The sequence below is a fragment of the Lonchura striata genome, chromosome 16, assembly GCF_050655825.1.
Source record: "Lonchura striata isolate lonStrDom1 chromosome 16, ASM5065582v1, whole genome shotgun sequence".
Taxonomy (NCBI): Eukaryota; Metazoa; Chordata; class Aves; order Passeriformes; family Estrildidae; genus Lonchura; species Lonchura striata.
Window position 1 is genome coordinate 1,432,519 of NC_140718.1, and position 20,073 is coordinate 1,452,591.

At 48.5% G+C, this 20,073-nt stretch overlaps 1 protein-coding gene across 1 annotated transcript; it reads right to left on the bottom strand.

The window, feature by feature from the left end:
* Positions 1–7,927: 7,927 nt before the first annotated feature.
* On the bottom strand, positions 7,928–19,977 carry LOC146765902 (uncharacterized). Its single transcript, XM_085593518.1, has 2 exons — positions 12,892–19,977; positions 7,928–12,523 (listed from the first exon to the last, which is right to left on the bottom strand). The coding sequence occupies exon 2, from the start codon at positions 11,208–11,210 to the stop codon at positions 9,975–9,977; it is 1,236 nt and encodes a 411-aa protein (XP_085449644.1). The 5' UTR covers positions 11,211–12,523; positions 12,892–19,977; the 3' UTR covers positions 7,928–9,974.
* Between the last annotated feature and the right edge of the window lie 96 nt (positions 19,978–20,073).

Genomic DNA, 20,073 nt, shown 5'->3' on the forward strand with positions numbered 1-20,073 from the left:
AGTTGCCCCGGTAGAAACAAGGAAGTCTAAGATGAAAGCAGAGCACCCTGCAGATAGGGACAGGAATGGAGGAACCTCACAACCCACAGGGGAGCCAGAGATTGCTATCATCACCGAGTCCCTGACGTACGAAAGTCTTCGTAATCTGCATAAAGACATTGTGCGACGAGGGCGTGAGGCTTATGCTACCTGGTTACTCCGGGTTTGGGATCTTATGGGTACAGGCGTGCAGCTGAATGGTGGTGAGGCAAGGAACTTGGGACCCTTGACCCAGGACTCGGGTATAAATCAGATTTTTGTAAGGGAACCAGGTCCCTTTCTCTCTGGGAGTGGCTCTTAATGAGTGTCAGGGAGAGGTTTGTCCACAGGGAGAGAATGCAAGAGCACCATCATAGAATGCGCTGGAAGACCCTCGAGGAAGGGATCCAACAGCTGAGGGAAGTGGCAGTATTGGAGGTACTCTTTGGGAGGGATGGACGACACAATAATGACCCCGACAAGGTCAGGTGTACAGGACAAATGCTGTGGAGTCTAGCAAATCTTGGGCCATCTCAATACACCACTTTCATTGCAACAATCAATGCTGACGCTCACCGGGAGACAGTGGGCTCTGTTGCCAACAAACTTAGGAATTATGAGAGTATGATTAATGGCCCAATGCAGGCTCATATCTCAGCTGTGATTAAGGAGTTTAAAGATGAGATAAGGAAGGTTAATGCAGCACCCGTGAGAGTCACAGGCCCCAGAATCAGCTCCCAGCAATCCCCAGCTAGAGAGAGAGGGTACACCCCAAGGGCTAATCTGTGGTTCTTCCTGCGTGACCATGGGGAAGATATGGGGAGGTGGGATGGGAAACCCACTTCTGTCCTGGCAGCACGGGTCCATCAACTCAAGGAGGGAAACTCTAACCGGGGGAGTTCCACCAAAGTGAAGGTAGCCTCAACCTCCCGTAACCAAACTTGTGGGTACGATCTGTCAGACCCCCTTGAAGGGACCTCTAGTATGTATGCCCAGGAAAGGAATAATAACCAGTGTTAGAGGGGCCCTGTCTCTAGCCAGGGAGAGGCACGGGAAAACCGGATCTTCTGGACAGTGTGGATCCGATGGCCTGGCACATCAGAGCCACAAAAATATGATGCTTTAGTCGATACTGGTGCACAGTGTACTCTGATACCATTGGGACATGTGGGGGTAGAGCCTGTTTCCATTGCTGGTGTGACAGGGGGATCACAACAATTGACTCTGGTGGAAGCCGAGGTGAGCCTGACTGGGAAGGAGTGGAAGAAACATCCTATAGTGACTGGCCCAGATGCTCCGTGTATCCTAGGCATAGACTTCCTCCGGAACGGCTATTACAAAGACCCAAAGGGACTCAGGTGGGCTTTTGGAATAGCCGCTGTAGAGGCAGAAGACATTAAGCAATTCAACACCTTGCCTGGACTGTCAGAAAACCCCTCTGCAGTAGGACTCCTAAGGGTGGAAGAGCAACGAGTGCCAATTGCGACCTCGACAATGCACCACTGGCAGTATCGGACGGATCGAGATGCCGTGATCCCCATCCACAAAATGATTCGGGGGCTGGAAAGCCAAGGGGTGGTCAGCAAAACCCACTCACACTTCAACAGCCCCATCTGGCCTGTGCGCAAATCTGACAAAGAATAGAGATTGACTGTGGACTATCGTGGCTTAAATGAAGTGACTCTACTGCTGAGCGCTGCTGTACCGGATATGCTGGAACTCCAGTACGAGCTGGAGTCCAAGGCAGCAAAGTGGTATGCCACCATTAATATTGCTAATGAGTTTTTCTCCATTCCTCTGGCAGCAGAATGCAGGCCTCAGTTTGCTTTCACCTGGAGGGGCGTGCAGTACACCTGGAACCAACTGCCCCAGGGGTGGAAACACAGCCCCACCATCTGCCATGGACTGATCCAGACTGCACGAGAAAAGGGCGAGGCTCCAGAACACCTGCAATACATTGATGACATCATTGTGTGGGGGAGCACAGCAGCAGAAGTGTTTGAGAAAGGTGAGAGGATCATCCAGATACTACTAGAAGCTGGCTTCGCCATCAAGAAGAGCAAAGTCAAGGGACCTGCCCGAGAAATCCAGTTCCTGGGAGTGAAATGGCAGGACGGACGGTGACAGATTCCCACTGAGGTCATCAACAAGATCACAGCTATGTCCCCACCAACCAGCAAAAAGGAAACACAAGCTTTCCTAGGTGCCATAGGTTTCTGGAGAATGCACATTCCCGAGTATAGCCAGATTGTGAGCCCTCTTTATCTGGTTACCCGAAAGAAGAATGATTTCCACTGGGGCCCTGAGCAGCAACAAGCCTTCACCCAGATCAAGCAGGAGATCGCTCATGCTGTAGCCCTTGGCCCGGTCAGGACGGAACCAGAAGTCAAAAATGTGCTCTACTCTGCAGCTGGGAACCATGGTTTGTCCTAGAGCCTTTGGCAGAAAGTGCCTGGGGAGACTCAAAGCCAACCACTGGGATTCTGGAGCCAAAGTTACAGAGGGTCTGAAGCCAACTACACTCCCACAGAGAAGGAAATCTTAGCTGCCTTTGAAAGAGTTCAAGCCGCCTCAGAGGTAATTGGCACAGAAACACAACTCCTTCTGGCACCCCGACTACTGGTGCTGGGGTGGATGTTTAAAGGAAAGGTTCCTACTACCCACCATGCCACTGACGCCACATGGAGCAAATGGATTGCCCTCATCACTCAGCGCGCCCGTATTAGAAACCTGAATCGCCCTGAGATTTTACAGATAATTACGAACTGGCCAGAAGGTGAAAATTTTGGTCTCACTGATGATGAGGAGCAGGTACAAGTGACAAAGGCTGAAGAAGCTCCACCATACAACCAACTACCAGCAGAGGAGACCTGCTACGCTCTTTTCACTGACGGCTCCTGTCTCATTGTAGGGATGAACCGGAAGTGGAAAGCAGCCGTATGGAGCCCCACACGCCAAGTTGCACAAACTACGGAAGGAGAAGGTGGATCAAGCCAACTCGCTGAGCTCAAGGCCGTTCAGCTGGCTCTGGACATTGCTGAAAGGGAGAAGTGGCCAAAGCTCTACCTTTATACTGATTCATGGATGGTAGCCAATGCTCTGTGGGGCTGGCTGGGAAGGTGGAGGAAGGCCAACTGGCAACATAGAGGAAAGCCAATCTGGGCTGCTGATATATGGAAAGACATTGACTCTCGGGTGGAAAACCTAACGGTGAAAGTCCGTCATGTAGATGCCCATGTCCCCAAAAGTCGGGCTAATGAGCAGCACCGAAACAACGAGCAGGTAAATCAGGCAGCAAAAATAGAGGTGTCAAAGATAGACTTAGATTGGCACCATAAGGGGGAGTTGTTTCTGGCTCGATGGGCTCATGATGCCTCAGGTCATCAGGGCAGAGATGCCACCTACAAGTGGGCACGAGACCGAGGGGTGGATCTAACCATGGACAGTGTTTCCCAGGTTATCCATGACTGTGAGACGTGTGCTGCCATCAAACAGGCCAAGCGGGTGAAGCCCCTCTGGTATAGTGGGCGGTGGTCCAAGTACAAGTATGGGGAGGCCTGTCAGATTGACTACATCACACTGCCCCAGACACGCCAAGGCAAGCGCTACGTGCTCACCATGGTAGAAGCCACCACTGGATGGCTGGAGACTTTCCCTGTATCTCATGCCACTGCCCGGAACACCATCTTAGGCTTGGAAAAGCAAGTCCTGTGGAGACACGGCACACCTGAGAGAATTGAGTCTGACAACGGCACCCATTTCAAGAACAGCCTTATCAGCACCTGGGCCAGAGAACATGGTATCGAATGGATATATCATATTCCCTATCATGCTCCAGCTGCCGGCAAAGCTGAACGGTGCAACGGACTCCTTAAGACTACCCTAAAGGCACTTGGTGGGGGAAAATTTCGAAACTGGGAAATTAACCTGGCAAAAGCAACCTAGATGGTCAACACCCGAGGGTCTGTCAATCGAACTGGCCCTGCCCAGTCAGAACACTTACACACAGTAGATGGAGATAAGGTCCCTGTAGTACATATGAAAGGTATCTTAGAGAAAACTGTTTAGATTAATCCCACCTCAGGCAAAGACCAACCCATTCGTGGGATTGTCTTTGCTCAAGGACCTGGTTACACTTACTGGGTAATGCAGAAAGATGGGGAGACCCACTGTGTACCACAGGGAAACTTGGTCTTAAGTGAGAACTGGGTGTAAGATTTCATTGTGTGCAGATGGAAATAGAATAAGGGGTGGATAATGTCCTGGTTTGTAAGATAAGCTTGTATTATATTTGCCATCTGTTGGAGGTTGGGAAGGTTTATTATCTCTTCCAAGAACAATGGTTTGCTCCGAAGAAGTAATCGTTTGTTAATGGGCCATTGACTGACTCATTGCAGGCCTGGTAACATAACACCATCCTATTGTGAGATTCTCCACCCAGAGGGGGAAGCCAAGCACTCTTTTATTGTATAAAGGGGTACCTTTTGGGAGACAGAGCAGCTCTCTCTCTTTGTGGGATTCCCAGAGAAGCAGCTCCTTCGATGGGATTCCCAGAGAAATGGCCGGAGCGCGGTGAGGCAGCGGCGGAAGCGGAGCTTGGAGGCGGCCCTGGCGCAGAGGAAGACCGGCCCAACTGCCACCAGATCTTCAGAGAAAACTATACCCTTCTAAAGATCACCACTTCAGCTGCAATTCATCAGCCACTGCATGAGGAGCAGCTGTCATTTCAACTGGACTGCTACCAACACCCCGACTCCTCAGGGTGTCAGGTTGTGGACTTTATCACTAGTTTTTCTTTGTACCAATTGCATTTGCATTTTTAAATTGTTATCTAGTTTCTCCTAGTAAAGAATTGTTACTCCCATTCCCATATCTTTGCCTGAGAGCCTTTTAATTTAAAAATCCTGGTAATTCGGAGGGAAGGGGTTTACCTTCTCCATTATTCAGGAGGCTTTTGCCCTCCTTCACAGACTCCTGTCTTTTCAAACCAAGACACCCATGTTACAAATTTGCATGCACCTTCTATTTGTCCTGTGTCTAAGGTTTTGATTAAGACTGAGGGGTGCCCTTCTATTTTTGCTTTTTTGTTGTTCAGAAAATATCTATAAATCAGGGGGTGAGGCTCTCCTTCAGAGCTATTTAGAAAATTGTGAGCATATAGAGCCTTACTCAACCTCTTTTGAGGTGCAGCCTGATAAATTCCCCTTTTATGTTTTAATAAGCTGCGTTTTAGGGTTTCATATGTTTTTTCTATGGTACTTTTCAACAGTTGTTGAAAAGTACCATAGGAAGGGGAGATACCACCATCATTTGGTCCTTTTAGGAATTTTCTCTCATCCTGAGATGGGACAGCTGTCCATTTTCTAGGACCACCCACTTTCTGGCTGAATGCCACAGGCATGGACTGCGGATTCAGACTGTCCTCTTTGTGAATATCATGTCTGAGTCCATGCCAGGCTATCAGTTGGCAATTGTCAACACCTTTTTGGGGATTCTGTGAAACTGAGGCAGTGGGGGTAGTAATAGCAGGGGTACCACAGATTTCTGTGTGTCCTGTATTTGTCAAAGCAGCTGCTAGGGTCCATTCTTCTCTTGCTGCATGCCAAGTTGTGATGAGGTGCTGCGTAGAGCAGGTGCAGGAGCAGCTGGTAGCTCAGTCAGAGGAGCAGGGGGAGTGGAGACTGTCAGCAAAGGCACATGGGAAAAACCTGGAGGTGCGGAGGGATCTCTCCAAACTGGGGCTGTGGAATCATGTTGTGATGCTGTAGGCATACTGGCTGGAGGGTTGGGGGGGTGGTTGTATGCTGTGGTTGCAGAGAAGCTGCTGGTGGCTGTAGGGCTGAGGTTCCAGAAGCTGCGAGGGTGGCGGTGTGGGAGGAACTACTTGTGATGCGGCTGTAAAAAGTTCTGGGCGTGTCTGCTGCGCCAAGGGACCTGGCAGCAAACCTGGAAGTGGTGCTGGCGGCTCTGGCAGCAGCATCGGGGCCCCCCTGGCCAGCTCCGGGGGCCTCAGCGCTGGTGTGGGAGGGCGTGGGAATGTCAGCTGGGCGTAGACCACGGCATGGGGCGCGTGGGAAGCGGGGGGCTGCATCAGAGGCGCCGTGGGGGCAGTGGGGGGCGGCCGGCCAGGGGGCATTGCGAACTGCTCATGCGCGGGGCGTGCCACGTGGTCTGCGCGGTGAGGCATTATGGCGGCCCTGTCTACCTCGCGGCTGGAGGGGTTGGGGGTCGGGGCCGCGGCACAGGTGCGGGAGGTGGCAGGGACGTGGTATGGGGCCCCAGAGCGTCCCCCTATGGTTGGGGGGGCTCTGGCTGGGGGAGCGGCGGCGTGGGGCTTCCCACCGATCACCGCTGTGGTGCCAGGATGGGGGGCGTGGTCACGTGTTTCTGTGGCACAGGTGGCATCTCTCCCCAGACCTCGGGGATTCCCGTGGGAGGTGGCGGCAAGCCGGCTGTGGCTAGCGCCGATTCAATTGTTTGTAAAACTGTGGCCACATTGTTTTGTAATAGGCCAGCAAAAAAAGCGACCGCTGCAGCCAGGGACGGGGTGGCCATGCTGGCTGAAACTGCAAGGGTCGGCGCTGATCGTCATGGGGCGGGGGATGGGGGCACGGCAGGGAAAGCGGCGGGGGTGCGACGCAGGGGCGGGGGGGCCATGGGGGCCGTGTCAAGAGCGGGGCCGGCAGGGCCAGGGGCAGCTGGGGCAAGGGTGGGGCCAGCAGGGGCGAGGGGGACCAAGTGGTGGGGGCGGGAAGGGCCGCAGCAGGGGCGGGGTCATCAGAAACCGCCCGGACGGGCAACGTGGTCAGGGCCAGTTTCTGCGAGGCAAACAAGTCGGCCACAGCTCTAAAAGCTGGGAGCAAATCACAACGTTAGGATCCCATCGTGAAATATCAATAAAAAGTCTATTTCCAACTGAGTCCCAAAATTCTCTGGTAAAGGCAGCTGACCTCTCAGCATTAGGGAAGTTAAGCAGGACCCACTCCAGGAGGTTTTTTAACTCTTTCCTAGACAAAGTACTCTTGTAGCTACGTAAGAGATGGTTAAGTTGCTAATAGAGATCTCTATCAAGGGCAGAGTGGGATTGTCCCATTTTTTAGACCTGTGTAGCTCACCTCGATGTCGCGAAAGCAGTGTCCTCTGTCGAGTTCCGACGTACCTCCTGTCGGTGCTCAGGACACTGTGGGGGTCTCCTGAGAGCTCCGGATTCAGACGTCTCTCCGGGACGGCTTTTCCATGCTCGGGACCTCCAGACTTCCCCCTCGGGGCTTCCAGCGCGAGCAGTGCTAGGCAGTGCTCTCTGCGCTCTCTGCATGTGGTGGTGCGCCACAAGGCTCCTCACAGAGCTCAGGGTTGCTGCAGCTCCACAGTGTTTCCTGTGCTCGAGGCAGAAATCTTCCAAGAGCTCTGAAAGCTCACTACTTAGTAACGAGCTGCGGTGCTCAAGGATAGATTGCCTCTGCAATTCTTTAAAGAGTTCCAGCCTCTACATTGCCTAGCAATGAAATGCCGTGCTCACGACAATGATGAGGAGGCTACCACAGCTAGTTTAGTTACCGTGCATGGAGAAATGTCCCACAGGTAGAAAGGCTGGAGACATGTTTTCACAGATGTGTGGATTCCTCTTCCTTGTTGGGTGCCAGTCTGGACAGTTTGGGTGAATGTAGACAGAGATCTCTCAAGGCTGCTCTTGGAGAATGAGGTTTATTGGGGATGCAGAAAGGTCCTGCCTCATGCTCCCAGGTGCAGCTTCAGAGGGTGGAGGAGGGGAGAGACAAAAGGATGCTCAAGGAGAGGGGAAGTTCTAAGAGAAGGGAGGGAGTTCCAAGAGAGGGGAGGAAGTTCCAAGAGAGGGGAGGAAGTTCCAAGCGACCGTGTGACCCCTTGAAGCCCCCTTTTCAAGGAGCTTCAAGGTAGGCTGGAACAAGGCTTGGGCCAATGGGGTTACAGGCACTTGATGTTTTAGGGGAGGGACAGAGGTGTGGGGTGAACCATACATCTTTTGGGGGGTGAGTGGGAACAGTCCACTTGACCCCAGGACGCATCCGTAGGCAAGGGCATTGTCCAGCTAGCTAGGAGAACTGTTCTCATCCTGGCTGTGTTATTTATGGATAATCATATTTATATATCTTCTACAACAATTAGATACTGACTTACTCATTATTTTCTGCACACACTGAAGTATGCAGGGTACTGTTACTAAAACTACAATTATCAGTATTAAAATAATCAAACCTACTTTACAGAGTTCCTTTAACCAAGGTGTAATGCTCCAACCATCAAATGAACTGTCCAGGTGAGATGGATCATCTGTTGTAATTTGGTTAGCTAAGTCTCTTAGATTTTGTAGTTGTTTATGAATGGAAACAGATTAATCAGATAGATTCATATAACATAATCCTTCAAAATCTTTACAACTATGTCCATGTGCTAGAAAGTCAATGGCAGCCTTATTTTGTAAAGTGGCATGTCTTACTGCTTCTTCATCTGTTAGTAAATTACTGATTATGGTAGAGGTGGTATTTACTTCTTTACTGAGCTAACATCCTAACTTGTTTAACTGCTTTAGTGCAATGGAAGAACTTAACTGAGGTAACATTTAAATGAGGGCCGTTTTCTCCTAGGAAATGAAAGAAGTAGCATGTGTCTAGTTAATGATCCTAGGATTTCTAGTTCTTGAAGGTCAGATTTATCAACTTTTGAATTGTCAATATATGTTTGGTGTTTCTGGCTGGGAGTTTGAGATATGTGATGGTCGTCATATGGCCAATATTTGTTAAGTGTAACATTATCAAAACCTTCTAGAAAAGGTACTCTAACTAAACAGGTTGAAAAAGGTTTGTCAGGGCTTGTGTCGGATAGATAGATGGTATCAGAGCCTGCAGACTTGGCTAAAGCAACCCAGACATTTGTCTTTGGTTGATTTACAGATAAAGCTTCACTACAAAGACTAAAACAAAAGCAACATGCACATGTGCAAACAATAAAACTCCATTCTTTTCTCGAGCTGTTCGTGGCAGATCACTTTCTCCTAATGATTCTGCGCAGTTCAGGTCTGGGTGCTTGCTTCTTGGCTTGTACTTGCAGAAGCACTGCCTGACGCGGGGGTGCCAGCGGGCTTCGGTGCATGGTAGGGCTTCACATTCTTCGCCGGGACCCATTTGAGTCCTCCACCTGTGGAAATACATGCAAACCCTTTCCCACATGTTATAAGATTGTATGGTCCTTCTATTTGTCCTGAATCAAAACTGGGGGATGTTCTTTTAGTTTTGCTTTTTTGTTGTTCAGAAAATGTTTGTAAATGGGGCGTCAGGCTCTTCTGCAGAGCTATTTAGAAAATTGTAAACATACAGAGCCTTACTCAACCTCCTTTGAGGTGCAGCCTGATCTCTCACTTTCTGTTGATTTAAAATGCATTTTAGAATTTGATATGTTATCTTTAGGGTCGTTTTCAGCAGTTGTTTAAAATATGGAGAGGAGATACCACTGTCCTTGATAGCTGTTAGGAATTCTTTCACACCCTGAGATGGGATAGTTGTCCATGTTCTAGGACCACCGGCTTGCTGGCTGAATATCACAGGCATGAGTTGAGGATTTAGACTTTCCTGTTTGTGAATATCACATCTGATTCCATGCCAGTCTGTCAGTTGGAGATTATCAACACCTTTCTGTGAATTTTCTAAATTTGGGATTGATGGCAATAGGTTTTCAGGATTAAGAGGGCTGGCATTTGCAAGGGCAAAACAGTTCTCTGTCTGTCCTCTATTTGTCAAAGTGGCTGCCACATTCCATCCTTCTACCTCTCGCTGCAGGGTTTGTGTGCCAAGCTGTGGGGCCATACTGCTTGGACTGGGTGCAGGATGCGGTGGCAGAGACAGGGACACAGGGGGAGGAGGAACGGAACCTGGCAGCGGAGGCACATGGGAAGGACCTGGAGGTGCAGAAGGATATCTCAGTCATGGAGCTCTGGCTGTAGCTGTGGTATGTAGGTCTGGGGGAGGAAGAGGCGTGGAAGGATACACATAGGGTGCCGTAGAATCATGTTGTAGTGCTGCGTGCAGACTCAGTGGTGGCTGGAGGGTGGCTGGAGGCTGCAGTGGCGCAGGAACTGCTGGTGGCTGTAGTGTTGGGGGTTCCAGAGGCTGTGGAGGAGGCGGTGTAGGGAGGGCTATTTGTGATGAAGCTGTAACAGAATATCCAGCTGGGCTGGCAGCGCCGATGGATACTCTTGTAGATTCAGCAAACCCAGAAGTGCTGGCAGCTCCGGCTGGGGTCCTGTGGCTGGAATTGTGGGCTGTGGTGCTGGTGCAGGAGGGCACAGGGATGTTGGCTGGGCAAAGACTGTGGCATGGAGCGTGTGGGAAGTGGGAGGCTGCATTAAAGGCGTGGCGGAGGCAGTGCAGGGTGGCAGCGGTGTCATGGTGTGAGATGGCTGTTCCGGGGGTAGCACCAACTGCGCGTGGGGGGTGTGTCACGAGGTTCACGTGGCAAGGCATCATGACGGCTGCCTCCATGGCGCGGGTGGGAGGCAGCAGAGGCACAGGGACTGCAGCAGGAACCACAGCTGTGGCCATGGGAGGAAACGCCAGGACATCCGTGGGTGCAGAAGACACCAGGGGCATGGCATGGAGCCCCAGAGCATCACTGTGGCAGGGAAGGGTCAGGCTGGGGCAGCGCCGCAGTGCTCCATGGTGGCAGTGGTGCCGCAAGCAGGGGTGCTCCGGGGGGTCCAGGAGCGGTGGGCTGGGTTGCTGGCGCAAGCCCAGTGGTGGCCATGGCCCCGGGCGCAGCTGCAGCGGCGGCAGGAGGCTTGGCTGGGGCTCGCTGCAGGGCAGGGATGGGGGGTATTTGGCCAGCTGGCATCTGTGCCACGGTGCGGAATACATGGGGTGGTTTGGTGGGCTGGATTGCAGCGCAAGCGATGCTGTGCCAGGAGTGTGGCATTCTGCCAGTGTGTTGGCAGGGACGAGACTGGGCACGGGCATCCGCCGTGCTGCAGGGTCGGGGCACGCCGCACATGGTTGAACACCAGGGCAAATGGGCAGCATCCCCATGGCAGCATGTACAGGGGGAGCCGGTGACGCCAGTGCGGGTACTGCTGTCATTGTTAGTGAAGATCTGGAGTCGGCGAAAGGCAGCGGTGGCAAGGCGGTGGTGAAGTGAGACAAGACCTCAGGCACCAGCAGTGCCATGCCGGTGGCAATGAGGGGGACCTGTGCTGTCTGCAAAAGTGTGGCCGCCTGGCTCTGCAGATGGTGGTGGCCACAGCCGTGAAAGACGTGGCTGGAGGAGTGGCGGTACCCATGGGTGGGAGGACGGATGCGGCCACAGTCGTGGGAGGGGTGGGTGTGGGGGCCACGGGAGTGGATGCTGCAGATGCCAATACTGAACAGAGGGGGTGGGGGGAGGGGGGCAAGCCCCGTTCCACAGTTTGAGCAGCGTGGAGAGGATTTTCAGGAACCGTGTGGCCCGGCGGTGTGGGACTCATATTCAGTCAAAGAAAGAAACTGAGAGTTTCTAGCCAGGCAAAAAGCCTGGAAAAGAGCTGTAGAAGAATGTAAATAATTATTTATCTCTCTTTTTCACATTGTTTATAGTTAAGTTCTATCACTGTGCGTCAAGCACTTTGCACCAATGCTTTGGGTTGTTTTCACTTCAGAACCAATGGAGTTGGTCCTCACGAAGCTCTGTATAAAAGAGCAGTGTATTTTGAATAAATCAGAGTTTCATTTTCATGCAGCCTTCTGGTCAGAGTCTTCTCATTCCCGTCCTGCCTCGACAGCGACATGGCGGAGCGGCCGCCATGGACTTCTGTGCAGCAAACAAATCAACCAAGGTTCTGTACGCCGGGACAAGCTCACAGGCAGTGAAATCCTGGCGTGGAATATTATTAAAGAGTCTGTCTCCAACTGAGTCCCAAAAGTCTCTGATAAAGATGTCTGAACAGTCAGTATTTGGGAAATTAACTAGTGTGGAGAGTTTTGTGGATGAATGGCTTCGGGAGAGAGGCCATGACTACGTGCAGTTAGTGAAGCAGTAGCTGAAAATTGCATAGTGTAGCAATAGCAGATGTAGCAACAATATCATACGTCCTTGAGTAAGCTGGTTCCCAACAGTAGAACCGTCAGCAAAAAGGTAAGTGTAAGGGAAAACAAAGCAAGCTTCGAAAGCCCCAGAGGCAGGGTTGACCTGTTCTAGAGACACCAATGAGGAGCCTAAGTTTTGCAATATGCATGAGCTTCATTATAACGGGTATAACTGTACATGCGTGCTTGGAATAAACTGAGACTTGTTGACATTATAGAATGGACTTGTCTCCCGTCATTTTTCCACAAAAATGGTGACCCAATCGACGTGATAGGCACCACGGTGGAGTGATGAAAAAAGGTTCGGGTCCTTATGCAGCCAGGACGGCAAAAGTGCTGAATTGAAATAGAGTGCACCGTGCCCCAGGTGACTGCAGAGGCAAGCCTGGCCGATACGTGCTGCCGACGACCTCGGAGGGCTGCAACAGCGCTGACAATATAGGTATGGAGAGGCAAGCAACAAATTATTTATTTACTGCATTCTTGCAGAGAAGGCAGATTAAAGGCATTGATTTGAAAAAAGATCTGCCAGGGTTATTAACATACAGATATGCTAAGGAGTTCTTTATAAATCCTCATACAGTACATGAGTTGTCTGAGTGGCGTAAGTTTAGAAATAAACTGTAAGAAGACATTTTAGATGATGATAAGACAGCCAAAAAGCTGAGAAACTTGTGAAAAGTAGTTCAAATTGAGTTATTACAACATCAGGTAGAAAAGAAATCTGCTGCACAAGCAACTTCTGCACTAGGGAAAAATAGAGGTTATAGTGGGGAGGATTGGTTACCTGGTGTTTCCATGCCACCTGCTGTATCTACAGTGGAATTACCTCCATTGCAACCCTTGCCTGAGAACACAGAAGTCGCGTTGTGAGCCCACAGCTCCTCCAGACCCCCAAAACAGAGATCGCCGGTTTGTCAGAGTTTGTCTGTCAGTAAGCTGATCCCTAAGGCAAAGTCTAACCTAACGGAAGCCCTAGCCAAGGAGCAGAAAGAAGTTTGAGTGACTCTAGCAAGAGAAGAGCTAGACAAAGAAAATAGGCAAGCTTTAGAGCTAACAGCGAAACTAACTTATCCTGTAATTTTTTAGCAGCAAGCAGGCAGAGAGCTAACAGCTCAGATTACACCGTTAGATTAAAAGTTTCTGTTACAGCTGCGAACTACAGTAAGTCAATTTAGAGTAACTAGTAAACCAACTAAGCAAATATTAGATTATGTTTAGAGTACTAATATATTACTACCAAGAGATTATAAAAGTCTTGCTAAGCTTATTTTCTCACCGCATCAGAGGCTTTTAGTTAGTGCACACTAACAAGCAGAAGTTAATAAAGCTGTAGCTATGCAAAGGCAGCCTAGAGATCCTCTTCATGGGGTAACTATAGATGAATTGATGGGCTTAAGATCATATTTCCACACTAAAGCACAAGCTATGCTAAGACCTAAGAAGTATCGAGAGGCAATGCAACTAACTCGATGAGCTATAAAAAAAGTGAATAACCCAAGAGGTTTGCCAGCGTATATGGGAATTAAACAAAGAAGGGATGAGACTTTTGGAGCATTTATTGATAAAGCAGCAGCAGCAATAGAAAGAACTAGAGTACCTGAGTTTATGCGTAAATCATTGTTAAAACAGTGTGCTTGGCAAAATTATAATGCTTCTACGAGAAGTGTGCTAAATACATTAAGAACTAATTAGACTATGGAAAATGCACTAAAGAAAATGACTACTTGTCCTGGGTTGTAAGATAAGCTTGTATTCCATTTGCCATCTGTTGAAGGAAAAACCGGTTGGACAGGTTTTTGTTATCTCTCTCAGAGACAATGGTTTTGCCCTGTAGAGGCAATGGTTTGTTTATACACCATTGACTGATTCAATGAAGGGCTGGTAAATGTAACACCGTGAGGGGTCCCACCCAGAGGGGGGAAGCCAAGCACTCTATTGTTGTTTAAAGGGGTAGCTTTTTGGGGAGAGGAGGCAGCTCTCTGGGCGGGACTCCGAGAGAAGCAGCTCTCTCTCTCTCTCTTCGCGGGATTCCGGGAGAAGCAGCTCTCTCTCTCTTCGCGGGATTCCGAGAGAAGCAGCTCTCTCTCGCTCTCTCTTCGGCGGCACTCGCAGCAAAGCAGCCGGCGCGCGCTGAGCCGACGGCGGCGGAGCTCAGAGGCAACCCCGGCACAGAGGAAGACCGGCCCCACTGCCACCAGATCTTCAGAGGAAAACTATACCCTTCTAAAGATCACCACTGCAGCTGCAACTCATCAACTATTGCAAGGGAAGCAATTGTCCCAGCAGAACTGATACTGGCATCCCTCAGGTTCTGGACTTTTTCTTTCACTGGTTTTGTTTGTACCGATTGCATTTGCCTTTTTTTTAAATTGTTGTCTAGTTTTCTCCTAGTAAAGAATTGTTACTCCCACTCCCATATCTTTGCCTGAGAGCCTTTTAATTTAAAGATCCTGGTAATTCAGAGGGAGGGGGGTTTGCCGTTCTCCATTGCACAGGAGGCTTTGCCCTCTTTTACAGACTCCTGTCTTGTCGAACCAAGACACTACTATACCAACAGAGGAACAAGCATTTTTAATTAAAGCTATTAAAGAGCTGGGGGAGGGGTTACGAGAGCAGGCAAAGGCGTCACAGACACAGATATTAGCTGCTCTTGCACCCCTCCAAGCGTCAGTAGCAACCCAGGGAGGTCCTCATGGTGGCCGCATGAGATATTTCCGATGTGGAGGGACAGGACACATTCAGCGAGAATGCTCTGCTGCTGGAGTATGGTGTCCTAAGTGCAAACTGGATACTCATAACATTGCTGCCTGTAAGAGGAGACCGGCGAACAAGAGCAGCCGTGCTCCGACACAAATAGCTGCTCCAGCTTGTCCAACAGGACACCTTGCGTCCAGCTACAAGAGAGAGCCTCGGGATGGACTTGGCAGCCGCAGTAGAAGTGACTTTAATGATGCCACAGCCACAGAAGATCCCCATTGGAGTTAATGGACCTATTATAATCGAGGGCAGGACAATGGGAGCTTTGTTATTGGGAAGATTGTCGGCCTCTATGCTTGGATTATTTGTGCTGCCTGGTGTCATTGATGCAGACTATACTGGTGAAATCATGATTATAGTTCATACTCCATTTCCTCCTATTAAGATTAATAAAGGACAAAAATTACTCATTTGGTTCCTCTGGAGCAAATTACTAAAGGTGTATCCTCACAGAAAGCTGTAAGCTGTGGGAGAGATTTAAACCTACAGGAAGCCTAACTCTATTAACTTTAGATCTAAATTACAAGCCAAGTAAGGAAGTTTCGTTAGCATATAAGAGACAAAAATACATGCTTCCAAGTCTGTTAGATACAGGGGCAATTCAAGTACTATTTCACCACAGTGTTGGCCTTCACATTGGCCCTTACAGCCAGCTGCTACGGCAGTAACAGGGGTTGGAGGCTTAACTCTTGCAAGTCACTCACCACCTCTTATTGCCTCAATAGATCATAAGGCAATCATAAAGGCAATATTTTCTATTGTTCAATTACCACCCACAGTGCAATGCCTAATTAGGTGAGACATTTTAGCACAGCTAAGGGTTGTCCTAACAAATGAGCACCCTTTAGGATAATAGCCATTGCTTAGACTTTCCCGATTCCCATAATTTAAAAAAGTAATGAGCCTATATAGATAAAGCAATAACCTTTGAAAAGGGAAAGTCTGCAACATGCTCATGCCCTGGTCACTAAACAATATCAACAAGAGCATCTAAAATTGTCTACAAGTCCTTAGAATACCCCTATCTTTGTGATAAGGAAAAAGTCAGGGAAATATCATTTGCTACATGACGTATGAAAGGTTAATAAACAAATAGAGCCAATAAGTGCATTACAACCAAAACTGCCTAACCCAGCAATGTTACCTGAAATATAGCCTCTGTTGATAATAGATCTCAAAAATTGCTTTTTTACAATAGCTTTGCATAAAAGAGATACAAAGCGCTTTGCATTTACCTTGCCAGCTTTGAACAGAAAAAGTCCAAATCAGCAAACTAGAGTCCATTCTAAAAGGTTTTTTAACTCTTTCTTAGATGAAGTACTGTTATTGCTACGTAAAAGACGGTTAAGTTGCTTATAGAGATCCCGATCAGGGGCAGAGTGGGATTGTCCCATTTTTACACATGTATAGCTCACCTTGATGTTGCAGAAGTGGGATCCTCAGTCGAATTCTGACGTGGGGGTTGGCCAGACACTGCAGTTGGCGCTCAGGACTCTGCGTGAGATCCCCCTCAGAGCTCCGGTTTCAGGCGTACACTCAGGAATGGCTTTCCATGCTTGGGGCCTCCAGACGCCACTCAGAGCTCCAGCGCAGGCAGTGCAAACCTGTGCTCGCTGCACGTGGCAGGATGCCACGGCAAGGTTCCTCACAGAGCTCCAGAATGCCGTTGCACAGCAGCGGCCACCTGTGCTCGAGGATTGACAGGCAAAAAATCCTCCAAGAGCTCCAAAAACTCACTACTTGGTAACGAGTGGTGGTGCTCGAGGATTGCCTTGCCAATTTTTAAAGAGCTCCAGCTTCGACACTGGCTAGCAACAAAATGCTGTGCTCACGACACTGATGAGGGAGTACAACAGGTTATTCTGTTACCATCCGTGGAGAAGTCTCCCACAGGTAGAAAAGCTGGAGATGCATCCAGACACGTGTGGGTGCAGGTCTGCAGGGATTCATCATCCTAGTTGGGCGCCAATCTGCAGGGAAGCTGGACTCAAGGACGGTTTGGATGGATGGAGACGAGAAATCTCTGAAGGCTGGTCTTAGAATATATGGTTTATTACAGAGGGTGAAAGGCCTTGCTTGGGGTTGCCAGACGCGACATGTGGCAGGCCCTAGGGCATGGGGGAAGGGAGAGGCAAGGGGTAGAGGGAGATAAGAGAGGATCCCAAGAGGATGTTCCAGGAGAGGTTGGAAGTTCCAAGAGAGTGGAAGTTCCAAGAAAGCATCTGGCTCCTCGGGGACCCCTTATCAGGGGGCTTCAAGGTGGGCTGGAACAAGACTTAGGCCAATGGGGTCACAGACACCTGATGTTTCAGGGGAGGGTTACAGGTGTGGGATGACCCATACATTTTGGGGGGTAAGATAGAACAGTCCATTTGACCTTTGGACCTATCTGTAGGTAAGGGCATTGTTCAACCAGAAGGGGGGATTGTCTTCATCCTGGCTGTACTATTGTCTTCTACTTGTTCAGTAACTAAGGTTTGGTACCTCAAAACTTGTTACCATCTCAATCTCTGTATTTTATAAATCTTTTGCCAGGCAGTCATATTTCTAAGGCTTTGTTTCATCTTCCCCAACATGGGACAAACTGGGCAAGAAAATAAATCCCTGTTCTACAGTCAGACAGAGCAGAGATTTGTTTATTCAGCACTGGGGAGTTGGGGAATCTTTCTGGCAAAAACTCACTTGATCTATACTAACTCTACAAACACATACATAATACATACATATATATATACAGTATACAGCTATATATAGACAATGGCAGTAACATTTAGTGATATTTACACTAACAATAACAGTGATATTTACAAATAGTTCTCAAGAATCAGATCTCCTTGAGGTACACGCTGTGTTGTTTTATATTTTTCTATTATCTACTATATGTAACTTGGTCTCTGAGCAAAGACAACCCCACAAATGGATTTGTCTGTACTCAAGGCAGAATTGATCTAAATTGTCTTCCCTAACAAACTTTTGACATGTACTACTGGGACTAGGTGGCCTTTGCTAGATGCTGCTCTCAATTTTTGAAAGATTACTCTACCCAGTCTTTTTAAGGTGGTTTTTAACTGTCTATTGTACTTCTCTACTTTGCTTGCAGTTAGTGCATGGTAGGGGATAGGCTACATCTATACAATGCTATGGTCCCTAGACTAGGCGTTGATAAAGCTGTTCTTGAAATTAGTCTCATTGTCTCAATCTTCTTAGGGGTACTATGCTTCTAAAGGACCTGCTTTTCAAGGCTTAGGATGGTGTTATGGGCCATAGTGTGAAGCATAGGGTGGGTCTCTAGCGATCTCATAGTGTCTTCTACTACTGTGAGCACATAGTGCTTACTTTGGCATGTTTAGGGCAGTGTGGTGTAGTCAATCTGCTAGGCCTCTCTATACTTATATTTGCACCACCACCCCCTATACTACAGGGGCTTCACCTGCTTGGCCTGCTTGATGGAAGCACATGTCTCACAGTCATGCCAGCACAGTCTCACCTGAGAAATACTGCCTATGGTTAGGTTTACTCTTCGGTCTTGTGCCCGCTTATAGGTGGCATCTCTGCCTTGATGACTTGAGGCATCATGAGCCCATCTTGATAGGAACAACTCTTTCTTATGTTGCTAATTTAAGTCTGTCTTTGACACTTCTATCTTTGCAGCTTGATCTACCTGCTGATTGTTTTGGTGCTCTTTATTGGCTCTAGTCTTGGGGACATGGGCATCTACATGGTGGACTTCCACAGGTAGTTTCTCTACTTTGGTAGTAATATCTTTCTACTCATCAGCAGCTTAAATTGGTTTTCCTCTATGTTGCCAATTAACCTTTTTTTTATTTTTCTAGCCAAACCCACAGGGCACTGGCTACTATCTATGAATTAGTGTAAAGGTAGAGCTTTGGGTTTCTCTTTCAGTAATGTCTAGGGACAGTTGAACAATTTTGAGTTCATCAAGTTGGCTTGATCTACCTTTTCCTTCAGTAGCCTCTGCAACTTGTTGTGTGGGGCTCCATATGACTCCTTTCTACTTTTGTTTCATCCCGACAATGCAACAAGAACTATCAGTAAAAAAAGAATAAAGTGTTTCTTTTGTTGGCAGTTGCTTGTACAGTGGAACTTCTTCAGCCTGTGTCACTTGCTCTTGTTCTTCTTCATCTACAAGACCAAAATTTTCACTTTTTGGCCAATTTGTAATTGTCTCTAAAATCTCAGGGCAGTTTAGGTTTCTAATATAGGCGTGCTGTATGATGAGGACAATCTACTTGCTCAGTGTGGCATTGGTGGCATGGTGGGTAGAGGGAACCTTTGCTTTGAACATCCACCACAGCACTGGTATTTGTGGTGCCAGGAGGAGTTATGCTTCAGTGCTTATTACCTCTGAGGCGGCTTGAACTCTTTCATAGGCTGCTAAGATTTCCTTCTCTGTTGGAGTGTAGTTGGCCTCAGACTCCCTATAGCTTTGACTCTAAAATCTCAGTGGCTGACCTTGAGTCTCATCAGACACCTTCTGCCAAATGCTCCTGGACAGACCATGGCTCCTGGCTTCAGAGCATAGCATGGTCTTCACATCTGGTCTTGTCTTGATTGGACTATAATAGTGAGATATTAGGAAGTTTTAAGCTTAATAATGGAGCTTTGTACATTGTATCTTAAGGCTTACAAGCAGGTATTGTATTCAAAACAAGCAAGCATTGTTTTAACCAAAGGTACATGTGCTTATAGTGGTTGGATAAAACTACTGTCATTATGCTTTTGCTTTGTGTGATTGGTCATAAACCTTTTAAAGTAAATTGTAACATTAAGTTCTTGGTCTGCTGCCTGGGATGTGAGCTGCTGGCATCTTCCCATTGTCATAACTATGTAATGAGATTGAAGCTAAAAAATAAACAGCTCGAGATGCGTTCCTCAGCAGTCCCGTCCCATTTGTGATTTGTACATAGCCCCTGGCCGGCAATAAATGGTGCTCCTCTGCGAGGACAATGGTTAGACTAGAGGAATAAAAAACAAGATTGTGGACAGCGCGATTGCCAGAGGCCCAGGTTGTTAACGGGGTTGGACAACACTGCTGGATTGAGGGATGCCCAAGAAAATCTGGGGCTGGCCAATAACATTTTGAGACTTTACAATACCCGTGGATGGATATTAACAAGTGACTTGAAAGTAAAAGGTAACTTCTTGTTGTCTTGTTGTGAGTGAGAATGAGTGAGATATTAAAGAAATA